Here is a 17754-nt window from a genome sequence, read left to right as displayed (position 1 = left end):
TCTGAATCTTGGGCAGGTCAGTTGTGAGAAAGGGTTGGGCGTCATAGGTTCTGCCGAGAAGGGAAATGGAGGAAATCTGAATTTCTTTGGACTCCTTAGTTTAGACTCTGGAGAAGTTCAGTGGAGGGAATGTCTGAACCTGTAGCAACCTTCCCTCTAATCCTGGGAGCTGGGAAAGAAACCTGGTGGCAGAAGCAGCTGGTGCCTGTATTTGTATTAAAGATCAGAGGAAAGAGCTGGAAAACTAGCTGGAAAATATTAAAGAGTGCTGAAATGTTTTGCCCATATAAAGGAGTGTGTTTATAAAGACTTGAAAGAAAGCTCTCCATATTAAACAGCACTAATGCATTAGAATTGTGTTTGCGAAACTAGTATTATTTATCTCATTATTTTGTAAGCAGTCCAAACCAGTTAACTGTGTCGTTCCCTTTGTGGCTCTGAGGCAGGCTTTCCTGGTTTAGAACGGAGTCCTTCACACTAGTGTAGCTGAAGTTAGATGTATTGTCATCTGCATGTAGTAGTATTAAATTTTATGCAAATATAACTCGGACCAAAACCAAAAAAAAATCTCTTTCTTCCCCTTCAGCTCAATGTGATTATCAGATCGTCATTGCAGAATCTCAGAGAGAAGATCGATCAGCTGAAGGACTTACTGCTTCGGGCTGTATCAACACACCAAATGTATCTGTGTAAACATCAACTTACTGACCTTTCTGTATTGTGGGAGAGAGTGGAAAAATACGCTATAATTGCTCTGCCATGCAGTTAGGGCTTTTCCCTTATTCCATTTTTAGAAGACTTTGTCACTAGAACTTTGTGCTCCTGTTTAACATTTTCATTGCAGCTGTAGTGCAGGAAGAGTTGGGGGAGCCTGGGCATCTCTGGTGTGATGGGCATGAGTCTGGCTTTGGTTATATTTGTGTCAGAGCAGAAGCTTAACAAGACAGTTTGAATAATCTCGGAGCTGCCATCGTCTTGCCTGTGCACTGTGCTGACGCTGCTGATTGAGTGGCTGGTTTGTGAGCTAAGATCACTCATCTAGCAGAAAACTCACTAATCTGTTATTTTCTCTTGGCTCAGTTGCTGGCTATAGGAGTGCCAGTGCTTGCAAAAAGGAAGGATGAAGCCTTGTTCAGGGTATGGGCAGGGATATGGCAGCCCTGACTCGGACTGACTTAAGGAGCAATGGAACTGCATCTTCAGAATGATGTCAAAATGCTTTAAAATACGCCTTAGAAAGAAATCACAGGTTTTCTTCTAGGAGCATTACCCTGTGGCCTGGCTTGGATTTGCTGCTCTTTCCATATATTGGAATAATCAGGCTTAAGGAGTCAAAGGGATGTCCGTCTCCCTGAAGATATCAAGCAGCAATCTGATTTAATAAATGGATGTTTAATTTCAAGCTTACTGTAGCAGAAAACCCTTCTAAGCACGGGCTCCCCGAGTGCTGTGCTGATGGCTGGGGTTGAAACATTCCTGTCCAGTGAGTGCTCGAGAGGAGACGAATGCTACTGCTGTGGCAGAAAACATACACAAATTGTTTCAGCTGTTGCATAATCTACTGAACAGTACTTGGAAGAGAGATAGTCCTTCTCTAAGATTAATTAAAAAAAGCAAACACATGTCCCCTGTCAAAGCCACAGTACTTCAGGGCATCTTATCTTTCAGAGGTAGTTTGAATTGTTTTTCTGTTGCATCAGTGGCTATTGGGGTGTTCTGCTGATGAATTGCAAGTGGAAACAGATGCTCAAAGTAAATTTTTGGTTGGTTGTTGGTCATTTTGGCTGGGAGCTACTCACCTGGTCTGTGTTACGAGCCTGCAGTGAAATAAGATGTGAAGTACCCTGCTGATTTTAAAAGCTCTGTTCTGCTTGGGCCTGCCCCGTTTATATCATAACAGTATAAATTGGAGCTCTTTTAAGACTCATCCTTCCCTGAGCTTAACCCGTGCAGTGCTGTTATACACTGTCAGTGTTACAGAAGAGATCAACTGTATAGGGCTTCTTAGTAATAAATGAAAGAAAAATTATGTTGGATTTTGGAAGGGGAAATGCTATTCTTAATACTTACACTAATTTTGTAGTAAATATACTTCCAGTTCTCTTATTACTTTGAGATAATGACCTGAAGATCACTCTGTGGTCACTGTATGAAACTTTTTCTTTGAGATATGTAAACTTAACAAACACATTTAGAATAGCAGCAGATTTCATTCAGAAAGAGACCTGTCCTTCTCTTAGGCGTTAGAGCCTTTTCTTGAGTGAAAATAGTTACTCTAGTTAATTTTGATGATCAGGAGGTCTGATATAGTTTAAGAATGTGTAACAGATATTATTTTATATAACAAAATTAAATTTTTTCACTGTTTTTAAGTTTGATCCTTAACCAAGTATCATCAGCACACAGTTGGAGGGAGACAGGAGGCAGAATCTGGTGGATGACCTTCTCACACGACAGAAACAACTTCAGGCATCTTATAAGAATGAATGCACAGAACCAGATGTGATAAGGTATGGCATTGTCACCTCAAATGAACTATGTGATTTGTGCTTTGAGTATGTCTGAAGATAACGTTAAATGCATCCATTGAACTCATTTAGCTCTACATGTAGCAAACTGTGGTTTCATTTGCTTAGAAATCATGTTGTGTTTTTTTTAGTGACAGTATCATATATGTCTGCAAAGCTGGGGAGGATGAGGGACTGGAGAGTTTCTTGGAAGAGGTAATACTAAGTGATCTAGCAGAGTCAGTCACTGAGTTGGACTGATGGGTGCCACCATACAAGGTATACGTGAATTGCTGCAAAGAAAACTGTCAGGATGAGACTTAAGCTTCAGATGGTCCCCAGTGATCATACTGTGCAGGAGTCAGCAGGGGCCTTCAAATTTTAATTTCCATTTTGGTATGTCCTTCACAGCTGGGAGAAAATAATTATGGTTAATAGCCTGCAAGTTGTGCTCTCCTTATGCAGTTCTTATATAGCCCCTTTCTAGTGGAAGGAGTTGTATTTGTCATGTCTAACAGGTTCTTAGAAAGAATCCATCCTTGGTGGTCTCTGATCAGGAAGAAGGGCAGAGCCTTTTCTTGAAGTGTGAAATCCGGGCCTCTTGCCTGACCTAATAAATTATTAGCAGTGCATAAGCTGGGTTTGGTGGGAGTCACACAGGTGCTGTGTCCATAACATACAAACCATGTTAGGCATAGACTTGGTATATAATTATATAAAAAGACATCTTTTACTGCCGATGTTGCAGTCCTGCAAACTCGATGTGTGGTGGAATAAGGAAGGATGGGTTGTTTCTAGTGCTTTGTTAATGGCCTTTTGAATTTTATCTGTTTCCAGTTAGGTCAGCACCAGCTTTTGCCTGTGGAATTCCACTCACGAGTATGTGCTCCCCTTGGCTGTACTTCAGACTTTTTTGTAGCTTCAGCTTCTGCATGAGCATGTATGTGTCTTGCTGAGGGGCTCCTTGCAGCTACTTTACATCCAGGAGCTTTTATGTCTCTCTAAAATACCAAGTTAAAAATGCTTGCTGAGCAGCAGAATTGAGAGATTCCTGTGAATTTGTTACACTTCTCTTTCCTTCTCCAGTTCAAATAATCCACCCTCCCTTTTCTCCTTGTTCCTCCTCTTTCCACCTGTGCTTTCAGTGACATTCCCCAGTGGTTGAGAGGGAGCATCCTCTGCATCCTCCAAGCATGGAGCTCTACATGTGCTATAGATGGTCTAAAGGCTCTGCTAATGAGGCTCTGTCTCTTCTGCCTCTTCATCTGTTTTTTAAAAGTTGATTTTTCTTTGAGACTTGTTTCTTTCAATGTGTTTAAACTGCCAATGAATTAATTGCTGGAGGAGAGAGAGGAGCAAAGGGGTAGCAGTAAATAAGCCTTGTTCCTAAGCTGGTAGCTAGGCTGTAGACAAGAAAATGAAGCAAAAAATGCAAGCAAATGGGTAGTAGATCTACCACCTTAGCACAGGATTAGGGCTGTGGTATGTCAGAATTGAAGTGGCATGTGTTGAGGGACAACTTCAGAAGCATCCTCATGATTCACTGGGTGATATGCTTTGATCTTTACTAGCCCTGAGCCAATGTTCATGCAAAGAATGAAAAGCCCTGCTATCAAAGAGTATGACTTACCTGTCTCCTTGACCCCATGCAGGTCATTAAACTCTGCTCTGTGTGAGAGTTACCATTTTGGCTAAATTCCAGCACAGGTAATTGCATTTGCTCTTCCTAATTTTTCCTTTGCGGATTCAGGTCATCTTCTGTCCTGCAGAATGGTGCAGAAGAGAAGCAGAGCTGCAGTCTCTGAGTTTGCAGAGTTTGCTATGTTTCCATTGTCAATGAAATGACCGTTGAGTGTGGACTGTAATTGGTAAAACTTTGTTTTAAAGCCTCATTTTTAAAAAAGTGAACATACATTCTTGGAAGTTTTATATGAATCACAGCCATTGGGCCCAGGCACCTGTTTTATTGATGAGTGGGGAGCTTTAACGCAGCAGGCACAGCTTCTTAGGCTGGCTGTGGGTCATGCAAGGGGCTGTTCTCTGCCCTGTGAAATGCTGCATGTGTGGTCTGGGTCATACGGTGTGGATGAGTAGAGCTTACTCACCTCTGCTGACCCATGGTGTAGTGAGATCTGCCTCTGAAGAGTGCAACTGTACTTCTCTAATATGGACATGCAATAGAAATACCTATTTTTAAAAATTTTTAGCTTGTGCTTCTAAGTGGCAGGCATTTTCTAGTGCACTATATTCTCTGGAACTTTTCTGTAGCAAATACACAGTGTAGCATTTTATACATGCACAGGTAAGGTTACTTGTTGGGAGGGAGAGCATTAGAGCCCTCCTGAGAAAGTTTCTCACCTGTTTGCAATATGTCAGCCCTCAGTCTTAAAACAGAACAAAACTTCATTTAACTCCTCACACTTTTGAAGAAATACGTGAGTCTCTTTGCTGATGCTTTTTGAGAACCAGTCCCTTTTCAGTGCTGTGCTCTTGAAAAAGGCAGAGACAATTTTGAAGATACTATATAGTAAAAAACTGGGTACCAATTTGAGTGTTGTGTCCTACCATAACTCTTGAAAACAAGAGCTTTTTTTCTAGCTTGTTTACTTTGTGTATCTTGGAGCAGGGAGAAGAGATACTCAAAGTTTAACTGATAGTTTCCTGTATCCACATGTGTATTCATGTTTTGTGAGGGTCTGTTCAGGAACATGGTGTAGAGGTTCGTTTCTGCTTGCTTTTGTTCTCCAATGCAGTGTTTGGTACAGCCAAAGCACATGTTTCATTTTGTAGTTTGTCATCTTTGCGTAACCAGATGTTGTCAATGAAACACCTGCTGTGGATGGTAAAACTGTAGACTTTGATAAAATCCATTAAATTCTTCTAGGTTTGGCATTCTCCAGAGCACAGTGCAAATCCAGTTGGTGCATTGGTGCTGGCCTTTACATTTATAATGCTGAGTCAACTGAAACATGTAGTGTAGCAAGAAAGCAAAATGTCTACGGGGACTGATGATGTGAGAAAGCTCTTGTGTGTCACCTGCTCTGAGCAGCCCTTAAACTGATCTGACCTTCTGAAGCATGGCTGTCCCTGCTATGGCAGGGCAGCGTTGGCATGTTTCTGCTGTGGAGCAGACAGAGGGTGAGGATTTAACCTACAGCTGCCCTGGTGTGAAGGTGTCAAGGCAGATGGGAGGAAACTATTAAAATTGCATGATAATTTCAAGCGCTGCTAGAAATGATCAGGGAAACTAGTATTTTCCAGCACAAGATAACATCAGAGACAATATTTATTTGCTAGTGTTGCAAGGCTTGAAGTTTTATAGTTCTCTTTTAACTCCTTTAATTAAAAATGGATGAAACTATGCCAACTATTCTCTGCCTGGTTAATTCACACCCCTTCCATATTCTCCCTTGTAGGTCTTGTTTTCAGTGGTGCGGGCAGAGACGTAGCCAAGGCCTGAATCTTGTGCCAATAAGACAAACCTTTCTCTTGCCTGAGATTTCAGTAGGTGGCAAAGGCTGCTCTTCAGTGTGTCTGAAGTCTGAAAGTCAGCTTTTCCCACTGTATTAGGAAAATCAGCATATGTTGTTTGATTAAGTTCTAGCAGTGACACTTTTCTCTGGTTTTGTATTGGTTTTCTGTATCTAATCAATCTCTGATGTGACAGCACACATTTTCAGAAGTCTTTTTCTTTCCAGCAGTCATTCCTTTCATTAACCTTCTTGCACCACTGATCACATATTTATTGTCCCCATGGCCTATAACTGTGAAGGTTTTACTAGACTTAATCTTCGTTTATATTTGGTCACCACTCAGTGAGTTTTACATCCTTTGAAAACTGCTGTAAAGCTGTTTCTGATTGTGAAGTACAGTGGCCTTAATGCTCTTAGTATTTATCCTAACTGACAACTTGGGCCAGAACACAGGGCAGGACACTACATTACTTTGGTATAGCATTAGTTTACCTTCCGGCATTGTCAGCCTTAATTAAGATGCAACTGGAATTTTCCAGGGGAAAGGTTGTGCTGTTTACATGACTCCGCTTAAGCAGAGTTAGTTAAATTTTCTTTAATTGGTTTTCAGTAGGCAATTTCAGTATCTTCTCCCCTCTTTTATCCTTGGAAAGACATCTGTGCAGGTTATTCTAACAGAGACTTTAATGGAGTAGAAATCGCCATGGTTTCACACTATTTGAGTGAGAAGTAAAAAAAGCAACTAGAAATGTTGGCTTTCTGGAAATCACAATATCAAAATTTTCTGAGTCTTTCAACATTTGTGGAGGCAAAGGAGTCAAGAATATTCCTCCTCCTGCCTGACCAGGTAGTCGGTATGTAGAAGTATATGTCGCTAACCAGTGAATAAATAAATTGTGTGTATTCTAACATGCCTTTCTTGGTTTCTCTTTGGATTTCTCAAAAATATAGAAAACTTTATAACTGTGGGATACAAAATACCTTAAGTAATAGCTACCCTAGATAACTTTTAGAAGAGTCCCATGTTTTGTGTTGTGTTTTGTTTTTTTTTTTTTTTGTAATGTGGCTTACCATTTTTTCTGCTTAAACACTTTTCTGTAAGATGTAGGGTATTTAGGTCTTATTCCAAACAGGCATTTTGCCTAACGCCAAATAGGCATTGAGTGCCCAACTTTCATCAATAAGTCATTAGGTGCTTAAATGCTTTTGTGAATCTGGCTGTTGTTTACGGAGGAGCAAATGCTCTTTGGAAAATAAGATTAAAAATAGTTGTTTAGGGGCCTTTAAAACTCATTCCTGCTTTTCTTCCTCCCTACCAGTTACTGTTGGAAGCCTTCCTGGCTGCAGCTACAGCATTCTGATGTCGGATGCGATAGCCTTATGTCTAGGAGATCAATGGAAAGGGTGGAAGAAGAGATGAATTGTCCATCCAGAACCCCATGCTCGAGAACGTCTGAGGCTTGAGTCATAAGATGAAATCTAGGGGCTGGGGCAGGATTTTGCAGGATGTGTCTTTGGCCATGTAGTCACAAACCAACATGGTTGTAATTGTCTCAACACTCTCCTCATCCACTGAACTGTGTCTCTCTACTTGAGTCATCTCCTGTTGTACCACTTGTCACCTGGAAGCACTCTGTAGGGTACAGCGTGTGCACATGTGAGTGCGTCCTCACGCAAGCAGCAGGTACAGAGCCTGTTAAAACCCAAGGGTGGTTATGCCCACTCCAAATTTAAGTAAGATTCCAGTAAGATAGTGAAGTCTCCTCGGTTTGGTCTGTGTTCAAGGGACAGTTTGCATCTCTCTTCCTTCAGAGTATACCAGAGGTTCCTTATGGACCTCGCTGAAATCGGGGCTGTGGTTATGAGAAAACTGCATATACTTACATTTATAAAGAATAGTAAAGAACGGATATTTAAACGCAACAGAGAAAAGCAAGTCAAACCCCATAATTTTAGGCATTGTGCTTTAGGTGGTGCCTGCATGCCTGTTATTAAAGCTTGTCGCTCATTAGCCTCAGGAAAAAATGTCCATAGGAGGGCAGCTTTCAAGGCTGAGCTCCGTGCTTTATGTTTTACCTCCTAAGTTTGCTCAAAAGTACCAGAAGTTTCCTGCCCAAGGTTATTTCTGTACCAGCAGTGTCACTGTGTTATTCTGGTGTGGGTGTGCTGGGTCTGTAGTGAGAACAAATGCCAAGCTGGGACCTGCTTGGAGGCTCGTGTTCCTGTTGCTTGTCGTCAGGCAGACTTCAGGCGCCGCACAGAGAGCACAGGTTCAGACGTGAACTCAGCGCTGCATCTTGTCCTGAAAGTAGCCCTCTGAATGGCACCGAGCGGGGAGTCCATCACCTCTGGTGCAGAGGTGAGAGTTGCAGGTGATGGAGTTGTTGATCATTTTGTGAACATGACAAATAGTCTCACAGGAGTAGATTTGTCCCTTCACCTTTTCTCTGGATGTAATCATACAAGATGCAGCTTCTTTCTAGAAAGAATTCTTCTTTCTTAGGATTCTCTCATTTCTGAGGAGTGCAAGTTTGCCTGTAGAGGTGAGACTTGTTTCGATGAGGACTGTGTAAGCTGTTTTATAATATGTTTAGTATTGTGCTATGTCCCATACTGCATGGAAGGTAAGGGATGGTGTAGAAAGAAGATGGTAATATTTGATAGCAAGATTAATCTCTGATGGAAATGTTTATTGCAGTGTATATTGAGGGTTTGCATAGGAAAGTGAGATTGCTGTGAAATAAAATGTGAGTGTAAATGTTATAAAGGTAACCTTCCCTACACCAGGGTAAGCGTCCCCAGGGATATCTCCTCTGTGTAGTTTCTTGCCACAACTCCACCACCCAGACACTCAACATTTCGAGTGGACATGTTACTCCAAGATGAGTGTGCCTGTACAACTGTGCAAACACACTTCCAGCTTGTTGCTTGCTTTGTGCTGCTCCTCTGTGGGCACCTGCTGTCCTGTATGAGCACGGGGTGGTTGGGAGGCGCTTGTTCTGCCAGGTGAAGCTGCCATGCCTATCTTGTGGGTAGGAATTAGTGATTCTGGAGGTGCCGTGAGGTAGCCGTGTTCTGCACATCAGCTGACTGGCATTCTGTGTGGCAGCTGGCTTGTGCAGCTTCCAGTCATTAAAGCCAGTGGGACCAGTTAACTGAACCACAGGTAAGTGGTATCAAGAGCAACACGGCATTTCCTTGAACGTGAGAGATGCTGCTCTTGTTCATGTGCTGGTGGAGCCAGGGAGGTCCTCAGCCAGCTGCAGGGAATGCTGCCTCTTTTGTAGGCTTCCTGTTGGGAGCGGTTCTTGTGTGGAAGTCTCCACCTGAGAAGGTACCTGGAGGGGATTTGGAAGTGCTTGTGCTCATGTGGCTTCTCCTGGTTTCCTTGGAGGGGGGGAGAGCTTTTGTTTTGTATGTTAAAGCTATACTTGTTTTATTTACTAGCTTGGAGCTTCCTAAAATATACAGCCTGCCAGGGTGAGCAATTAAATTGTAAGTGAGAGAATACCCTGGCTTCTTCGCCATTGCCTTGGAGATTGACCTGTGAAGCCAAGCTGAGGTGCTCTGGGCACTTCAAAGAGCGCTACTGTACAACTGTATCATTAAGGGAATGTTCAAGTGATCATCCAACCAATTGTCATATGACCCAGGTTTTGTTTAAAATTCAGTCTTGCTGATCAGTCTTCTAAAGCTGTAAGCCTTGATGTGTGGCCTTGGTCTAAAGTAAGTGCTGGTTGACTAATCTAAGTTACTTGGGAAGTTTTATAAGAATTATCAGTGAAACAATGCCTTCTGGAAGATAAGCTCTCCCTTGTTAAGCAGTGACATAGCTCCCTGATTTTAAACCCCATCATCTTTTATACTTGGGCGCATTGCTAAGCCTCGTAATTAGTTAAATCTGCTCCTATAATCAAAAGCTATCCACACACTCCACTGCTCTGTGACGGTTTCAAAGATTTACGTGATTAACGTGGCGGAGGCAGTGGGTGGCTAATTGGATAAGCTTTAATCTTCACACCACTAAAGCGAAACATGGTAAGATCAGAGGAAGTAGGAAGTTATGCTGTGTTGTGTGGGAAGGTAGTTACCAAACATGTCAAAAAGATTATTGTAACGAGCAGACCAGTTGTCATGACCCAACCTACAAGAATAGGGCAGATTATTAGGGGGACGGGAGAGAGCAAGCAAGCAGTGCAAATTATTTCAAATTTGCTTGCCTTGGCTTGTTTTTTTTTTAACAGGCAGGAATAGTTGTGCTCTTTTTAGCAAGCAGAGAGCTTTACGTTCCAGTTGTTTTATTTAAGTAATTTTATCAGATGTTTTTAACCCTAGATTTTGTGTGCTTGCTAAATGAACTGCTGGACTGGATGAACTGTAATCATCTTTGCATCTTCAGAAGTGTAATGCTTCCATTGTGTTTAGGTTTGTGAAACTGGTAGCAGTCGTTGTGAGGCTAGAAAATATTAGAGTGTGTTTAATCCCCTAAAGCAATGAAGAAAGCTAGGTAATGTGTAAAACTGTGTTTCAGGTGTGTGTATCTTTGTCTAATCAAGCCTGATTCCCTACCTCAATAAATACATGTAAGTTTTAATGGAGGTGCAAAGGACCTGAATACAGAAGAATCCCAGCTCCTCTCTCTCAGACGTTGCCTGTGATGGCCAGCTGGTTGTTGGCACAGTGGGGCAGCCTGGGTTCTGCTCTGGAGTGATGTTCCAGCATCATCAGGATGGTTAAGTGAGATGTTGTGATTTACAATAAGCACTTTTTAGTCCTGTAGCAACAAAATTTTTTTTTTTTGATTCTGACAAATCCATTACCTTGATATGAAGATGAATGAATATGTTAACATTTTAAGTGAGAAGTTATGTGTTCTCAAATTTTATTGGCTGTGAATGCGATATGAAGTGTGTAGTGCACCGCACACAGACAAGGGTGTATGTGCCTGTAATTTATGGATAGCCCAAAACTCATGTGGTGGAGGTGAATTAGTTTTCAGCAGTGTTGATGCATCTCACGGCCAGGAGATGTCTCTAGTTCACCATAGTTCTTCAAGGAACTCCTAGATACAAGTTCTGGATTTTGCTTGGATACCCTCGCTGTAAGACTTCAGTCGTTCCTCTGCGGAGCTGAACCCCGTGTCGGCAGGGTGCATTAAATCCTACTAGCTCCACTGATACTTGTGCAGAGTTAACTTCTTTTGATACAGGTTTTGACCACAAAATGGTTTTGAGCATATGCATGTACTATACAGCGTTTCAGTATCTCTCACAGAAAAGAGGCCTGGACTCAATTAAAAAAAAAAAACCCTCAAAAAAACTTAGGTCTTAGTGTAATTGAAAAATTTGAGAGATCCTAAAAATGCTCTCTGTTTTGTTTGTGGAAGTGCTTTGGGAAAGAACAGGGCAAAGGTAAAATGAGAATAAAATACAGAGTTTAAAAAAAGCAAAGCAGAAAGCAAAACCTCTTACTTCTGTACTGCTCTTGAGGAACTGATCTTCTGATGACTCTTACCCCAAATCTGAGTTGCAGTTTTGGGTTCAAGTGGCGCTCAGTCTGTTGTATACTGTTTTCTTGTAGGAGAAACCAATGAAGAGCTGAAAGGCAGAAACCAGAAATCTGGTATCGAGAAAAATATTTTAAGTGGCATTTCATTTTACTACTTGAATTTATGTGCCCTGGACATGAAAAACGTGTTTTCTGTTATAACCAGGGAAGTGTCTATGATGTGAACAACCTCAAGTCATAGTTTTTTTAAAAGAAAACCCGTAACTTGATTACTTTTTCATTTAAGTGTGTGTGCCTGGCTTCTTGTTCATGTTGATGCCAGACTAGGAAATGCAGGAGACTAGCTGTGTAACTTCCATCTACAGTTTTTGAAATGCAGAAATGTTCCCTTTTAGGTTTGATCAGGATTGCAGAAAATTAGTAGTCTCATTTGATTTGCATCTGTATTAATGTGTTGATCCTTTTACTGTTGGAAGCTTTCAGACTGTACCCCAGTGTTTTTATAAGTTTGCATTTTGATCACATAGCAAATACATGAATAATATGTATATTACAAGTCACTGTTCTTTTTGTAGTGGTTTTGAATGCTGTGTTCTACATGCAAACAATATTTAACGTGAATATTGTACAATGTATGATATACATTTCACCATGTAGCTTAGTTATTCACTGCAAAATTAGTTCTCTCACTGCTTTACCACTTCTAGGCAGTGTTATGGAGCCTGTGAGATGTTTTTGTTATTGAAGATCATTGGATTCTTTTTCACTAATTTCTTCTATGATTGCAGAGAATGGAGTGCAACAAATGCATGCACTTCTGTCTCTGTCAGCCAGTCTTGCAAGCACAAATTATGATGAGTGCGTTTTGTGTTGAAATTATTTACTGAAGTTATTTTCAGATCTAGCCTAATGACGGGAGGGGTCAAACGAGGTGTAACCAACCCGTGGCTCGTGGAAGAATCCGAGGAAACCAGAGGGCTTGGCTTTGATGATCTCAGGCAGCAGCAGCGAAGGATCATAGAAGGTACAAGAGTATTTCTGTTTTTTATAAGCATTGCTAGGACTCTGAGAGGAGTCCTTATTAGAAAGTCAATACAGTAACCTGTGGTAAAGTTTTATTATTTGGAGATATCAAACATAGTAGTTCCAGGTGGTTGCTTTATGTATTTGCAGGAGCGGTATTGTGCTTGCAATATTCTTAACTGGAAGCATCTTCTTAAATCACAGTTTCAAAGACCTTGCAGGGCATCCCTGATTTTGACCATATTCATGGTTTTAGTTTGCAGAGGTGATCTCATTAATTGCACTGAGTGTAGTGGTATTACTGCTGTGCTTTAGGCTGGGGTGCATTAGATGTCTTGTTGAATTAGAACGAGGTAAGAATTAACTAGTCTAAAAATGGTCTTTAGATTTTGGCCCTTGGCATCTGTAAGGAATCTCTAACTTTGGAAGTGTTGGAGAACCTCAGCCTGAGGACATCAGGTGGTTAGTGAGGTAATTTCTATGCAATTAAAGTATTGGAAGTGATTAAATGAAATCAAAGTATTGGAAATGATTGAATGAAATCAGTCTCCAGATAAGGCCTGCTTTAGTCTGCATGTGAAACAGCATTTATAGGTACAGTTCAGGAGAATGGCATGAATTCCTATTTAGATGGTCCAGGAGAAACCTCAAGCTCCAGTTGTTGATGACACCATGGGTATGTATCCCTTGGGGAGGCTGAAAGATGTGCTCAGGGCCAGACCTTCACCCTGTGGAAGGGAATACAGGGTTTGGGCGATCCTGTGCAATTTTTGGCTACCGGACTGCAGCCGGCTGGCAGTCTTGGTCTATGCAATGTTGCTGCTTTACAGTTTGTCAGAGCACTGACAGTCCAGCCTCCAGCATCTCTTCTTGTTCTAGTTCTTGACGACTTTGGGAAAGGAGAGCTGCACGTTTTGGTTAAAGTTCTTACTAAGGACTGTGTGGCACCTGCAAACTGGAAATTCAGAGGTGATACAGATCTTAATAAAGGAGTGTCTGCAGAGCTGATGGGAACATGTCAAACTTCAGCTGCCCCCACTGTGTCCCCTTTGTTTCAGGCTCTCTTCCATGCACTCTGTATTCTCTTGCAGCTTTAAAAATCTATTTGAATTCTTTGGTGTTTGCATCACCTGTTTGTCTTTTATTCGTGTTAGAAGTTTCTTGGAAAATTTAAAAAGGCTAATCAGGGATCTCTGTGTGTGTGCCAGAAAATCTCCTGCATTTATGATTGAGTAACAGCTGAATGTTGAATTCCTGGATTTTTTTTTTGGGGGGGACCCTCAGCTAAATGTCCCAGCTAGAGCAGACAAATTAATTACTCATCAATCACATTATTTTAAGAGTGTTGTTGCCATAAGGCTTCATTTTCACGTTGTGTTGATGTATTTTTCTTAATACATTTTAACTCTTTAAGCACAGAGTAGATCTTTTTCTTTACTTCTGCATCTTTTCTGGTACACAGCCTGGCATATCCACAACTTTTGTCATGTAATTTTATATATTTTTCTGGTGCAGAGCAAGATGCTGGACTCGATGCTCTTTCTTCAATCATATCCCGGCAAAAACAAATGGGGCAGGAAATTGGGAATGAGCTGGATGAACAGAATGGTAAGAACAAGATTCATAGAGACTCATTTTGCCTCATTGTTATGTAAGATTGTGATTTTTTTTTTTTTAACTCCTTATACAACTGCACTGCTTTTTCCCCGCAAAGTAACAAGACAAAACTGTAAAGCTTTATGTACAGCCACCCACTACAGATTTCTATCCGTTCATGACCTGGTTGTTTTATTGTGTTTCACTACACACCCTGTTGTGCATGTACAATGTATAACACTTGGTATGTTTTTATCAAACCTGCCTTTTGAAAGAAAAGATTGGTGATTATTTGTACAAAGTACAAAATTAATTTTATACCGATCTTTTGCATTTTTGGTTTTATGACAGTTTTTATGGTAAGCTTTGATATGTTGCTGGATTTCACTTGAGCATTCTTATTCTGTGTCTTTCCTTATTAACTAAATGGAAAAGTTTTGAGCCAGTGATTAAAGGAAAAGCGATGTATTGTTTGCTACAAATTATTTGGATTTTGAAGGTTTCATGGCATTGAATATAGGATCAAATTAAGTGCAATATTAAACTAGAAGAGTACCTATTTTCTTTAAAATGAGCCAATAGCCAAATGGCGGAATTGCTCTCCTGTTAAATATGCTTTGTTACTCACTTAATTGTTCACATGACAAACTGTCCCTAGGAGAGCAGATCCTCCAGTCTTTCTGACTTTTTCATTTCTTACAATATGGTAATAGTTCAATTAGAGCTGTGGAACCCTGCCAGCTTTCTCCCTTGCACAAAGACTTGAGCCATATGGTTTATCCTTGGGTTGCGTTGTACTTAACCACTGAGAAGGTAAATGTCCTTTTACTTGCTAATAAATGATATGCTTAAATCAGCTTCTTCCTGGACCTGCGTGTTTTTCCCCTTGTATTTCTCTGCGTGTCTGCTCAGTGTGATGGGGTTCCCGTATTAACAATCATTTAACATGAAGTACTATTTGGGAGCTCTGTTGAACTGAGAGTGAAGTAAGAGCTTCAACAAGCTTTCTCATGTTTGCCTTGCATACGTGGCTAAATCCAGGAGGGATATGAAATGTCTAGAATGTGTCTTTGTTTATTAATCTTAAGATTGTTAAGAAATGGTTTGTGCAGCTGGGAGAAGCTATGCTTAGTGGTCTTGTCATATTTTGATCCTCTGTCTCATGTGAGTAAAGACATTTTCAATTAGAAATCTCAGTTTCCTAAGTTTCTTCTATTAACTGTTGTTTAAAAAGTCATATTAATTGCTTTTTTCCCTCTAAATAGAAAACAGGTGGGAGCATGAACATGTTTACTAATTCTCTGTGAAACCTTGGTTTCTCATCAGGAAAATATTGATCTGTGTCCCATTTCCCTCTGTTGGGGGTATGAAAAGGTTCCCCAAATCCTTCTGGTTTTGGGACCCTGAAGGTAGTGCATATTGTACCATTGCATTTCTGTGTGACCATGCCAGACTTTTTCTAGCAATGAAACCTTGAAACATCTGTGAAATTGGGAATGCATTTAACCCTCCTTTTTACAAATAATGCAAATAATGCCAGTTTTGTTTGACTTGCTTGTCTTGCAGATAGTTACAAAGCCTAGAGCAAAATTCTTAATGTTTTCATGTGAGCTCTTTTTTGAGCTACAGGCAGCTCAAATGATGGAAACTTTCCCAGGTGTTCAGAGTGAGAAGTGGTGAGGATTGCCTGTTGCTGACTGTGGGCTAGATCCTCAGGGAAGAGAAAACACAGAGTTGCCTCTGATTCTCACTGTCCTAGAATCCTGAGAATAAAACCTGCCAGCCATGTAGAGTGTGTTGTTTGTAGATCTTTAAGCAGTCTGAAGAAGGTGGGAAATAGTCTGACACTTACAAAGGAGGGACTTGGCTTCATCACTACTGAGCAAGTGGAACTCCTGTGTTTTCTCTGACTTTATGCAATCCTCCCCCCCCTCCCCAGATACAGGGGGATATGGTAGGGCATTTCATTGCCACTGGCACACTGGAAAAGCTGAAATCCCTAGCAATATTTTCCAGGGGCTACTTTCCCTTTATGCATCTTATTTTAGGCCCTGTGCTTAACTATCTACAGACTTCTCAGGCGCTCTGCCAATCTTGCGTCACTGTTACGCTGTCAGTTTGATGAGGATAAGTGCCCTGTAATTTCCCCTTGCTCAGAATCTCTTTCCTTCCTAGTGCTGAGTGATAGTGGCATCGTCTGTATTGTGGGGAGGCAGGGGAAGTTCGTCCATTAAGTGCTGCATCAATATTTCTTTTTATTCAAGTCAAATTTTCCATCAAACTGCCCGTTTCTGCGGGAAGCTTGACTTCCACTTCCCTGACCTGCTTTGGATGTTCCCACCTTCTGCAGCTAATTAGGTGCCTTTAGTTTGTTGTGGCGTTGTGATAAAACATGGCTTAATTCAGAAATAGCTGATAATGTCTGATAGTTAATGAAACAGACTTTAGGGATCGTACTTATTTTCCAAACAGCTTGCTATTCGGGCCTGATTTTTTCCTTCCCGAGCAGCTCAGGCTCTCTGCTCAGTTGAGATATTTGCACTTCCCAGCTCTTCGAGGTAGCCAGAGGCATTTTCCCTTGAGTGCCAGTTGGTGTAGCTGTGCATTTACAGATGCACAAGTATTGGAGGCATCCCAGTTAATTATGCAAAGTTTACTTCTCAGTAGAGTTGGTGTGTAAATTCTTTTGTGTTTGTTAAATGACTGAAAAATGATTAAACTTTGCTTTTAGAAGGGTAGTTACTTGGCAGTATCTATTTTTACTTCACTGGTGGGCTGACAGGCAGTGCAGAGTAGTGTTCAAGGTTTGTAAGAGGGCATCCTGCAAATGGTCCCGGCTGCGGTGGTTGCTGTGCTCTCCAGAAGAGTCTGTCCTTCTCCTTGGGCAGGCTGGGTGACACCAGCCTTGCTTAGCTCTGCATTTTTTTGGCCTGTCTCTCTGAGCTTCCTCTGTAGTCAGCAGACGCCAGCAGAGATTGCTCAGGTGTGATCCCTCCAGCCTGCCTGACATGTCCACCTGAGGACAGGGTGCAGCATGTCCTGGAAAAGCCCATTTTCCCCACTAACTGTAAAGCGAGCCTGGGCTTGGATGGAGGTGGCTGCTTGGCAGACATCTGCCCTGAACAGATGAGTCCCATCCTCTGATTTGGTTGCAATGCGTCCAAGTTTTAATTGGAGTCTCATGTTGTTCTTTACTCGGACTTTCAGTATAGCTCTGTCCTTGGGATTTTATGGCTCTGTTCAAAGCCGAGGGTCCTTTTCAAACCTCGAGCGTAGTATTTTGCACTGATGAGCAAAGTAGAAGCAGGGTACCAAGAGACGTTTTTTTTCCAGCCTCAAGAGTCTGCTAGCAGTGGGAGAGATGGGGGATTAGCAAAAGAATTTTCCCATCATTAATTCCAAATTTGGCCCAAGAAAACTTTCTGTAATCCTTTCATCTGTTACATTAAAAAAAAAAAAAAAAAAACACCCAAGAAAGAAAATAGCGTAAATGGCCTCTGGCCCTGTTGATGAGGCAATCTAATCTAGTGCAATAATTTTGGAAGAATGCTTTCAGAAATTCTGAATGCTGTTTGTTTTACCCTTATAGAGATGTTGTTTTCTCATTGTGGCATGCTTGCATGAGAATATAGTACTCTGTGATGGAT

General features: G+C 41.3%; 1 protein-coding gene across 1 annotated transcript in view; it reads left to right on the top strand.

Annotated features, from left to right (window-relative positions):
- STX8 (syntaxin 8) overlaps positions 1-17754 on the top strand; it is a 108032-nt gene that overhangs the window by 3681 nt on the left and 86597 nt on the right. Inside the window, exons 3-6 of the mRNA XM_075719929.1 lie at positions 587-681; positions 2400-2510; positions 12388-12512; positions 14027-14119. Of these exons, the coding sequence (XP_075576044.1) occupies positions 587-681; positions 2400-2510; positions 12388-12512; positions 14027-14119 (424 nt within the window). The remainder of the gene's footprint in view (positions 1-586; positions 682-2399; positions 2511-12387; positions 12513-14026; positions 14120-17754) is intronic.

Source organism: Pelecanus crispus, chromosome 12 (assembly GCF_030463565.1).
Source record: "Pelecanus crispus isolate bPelCri1 chromosome 12, bPelCri1.pri, whole genome shotgun sequence".
NCBI lineage: Eukaryota > Metazoa > Chordata > Aves > Pelecaniformes > Pelecanidae > Pelecanus > Pelecanus crispus.
The sequence above is the reverse complement of the archived record's forward strand: the minus strand, read 5'-3'. Positions and strand labels throughout refer to the sequence as shown.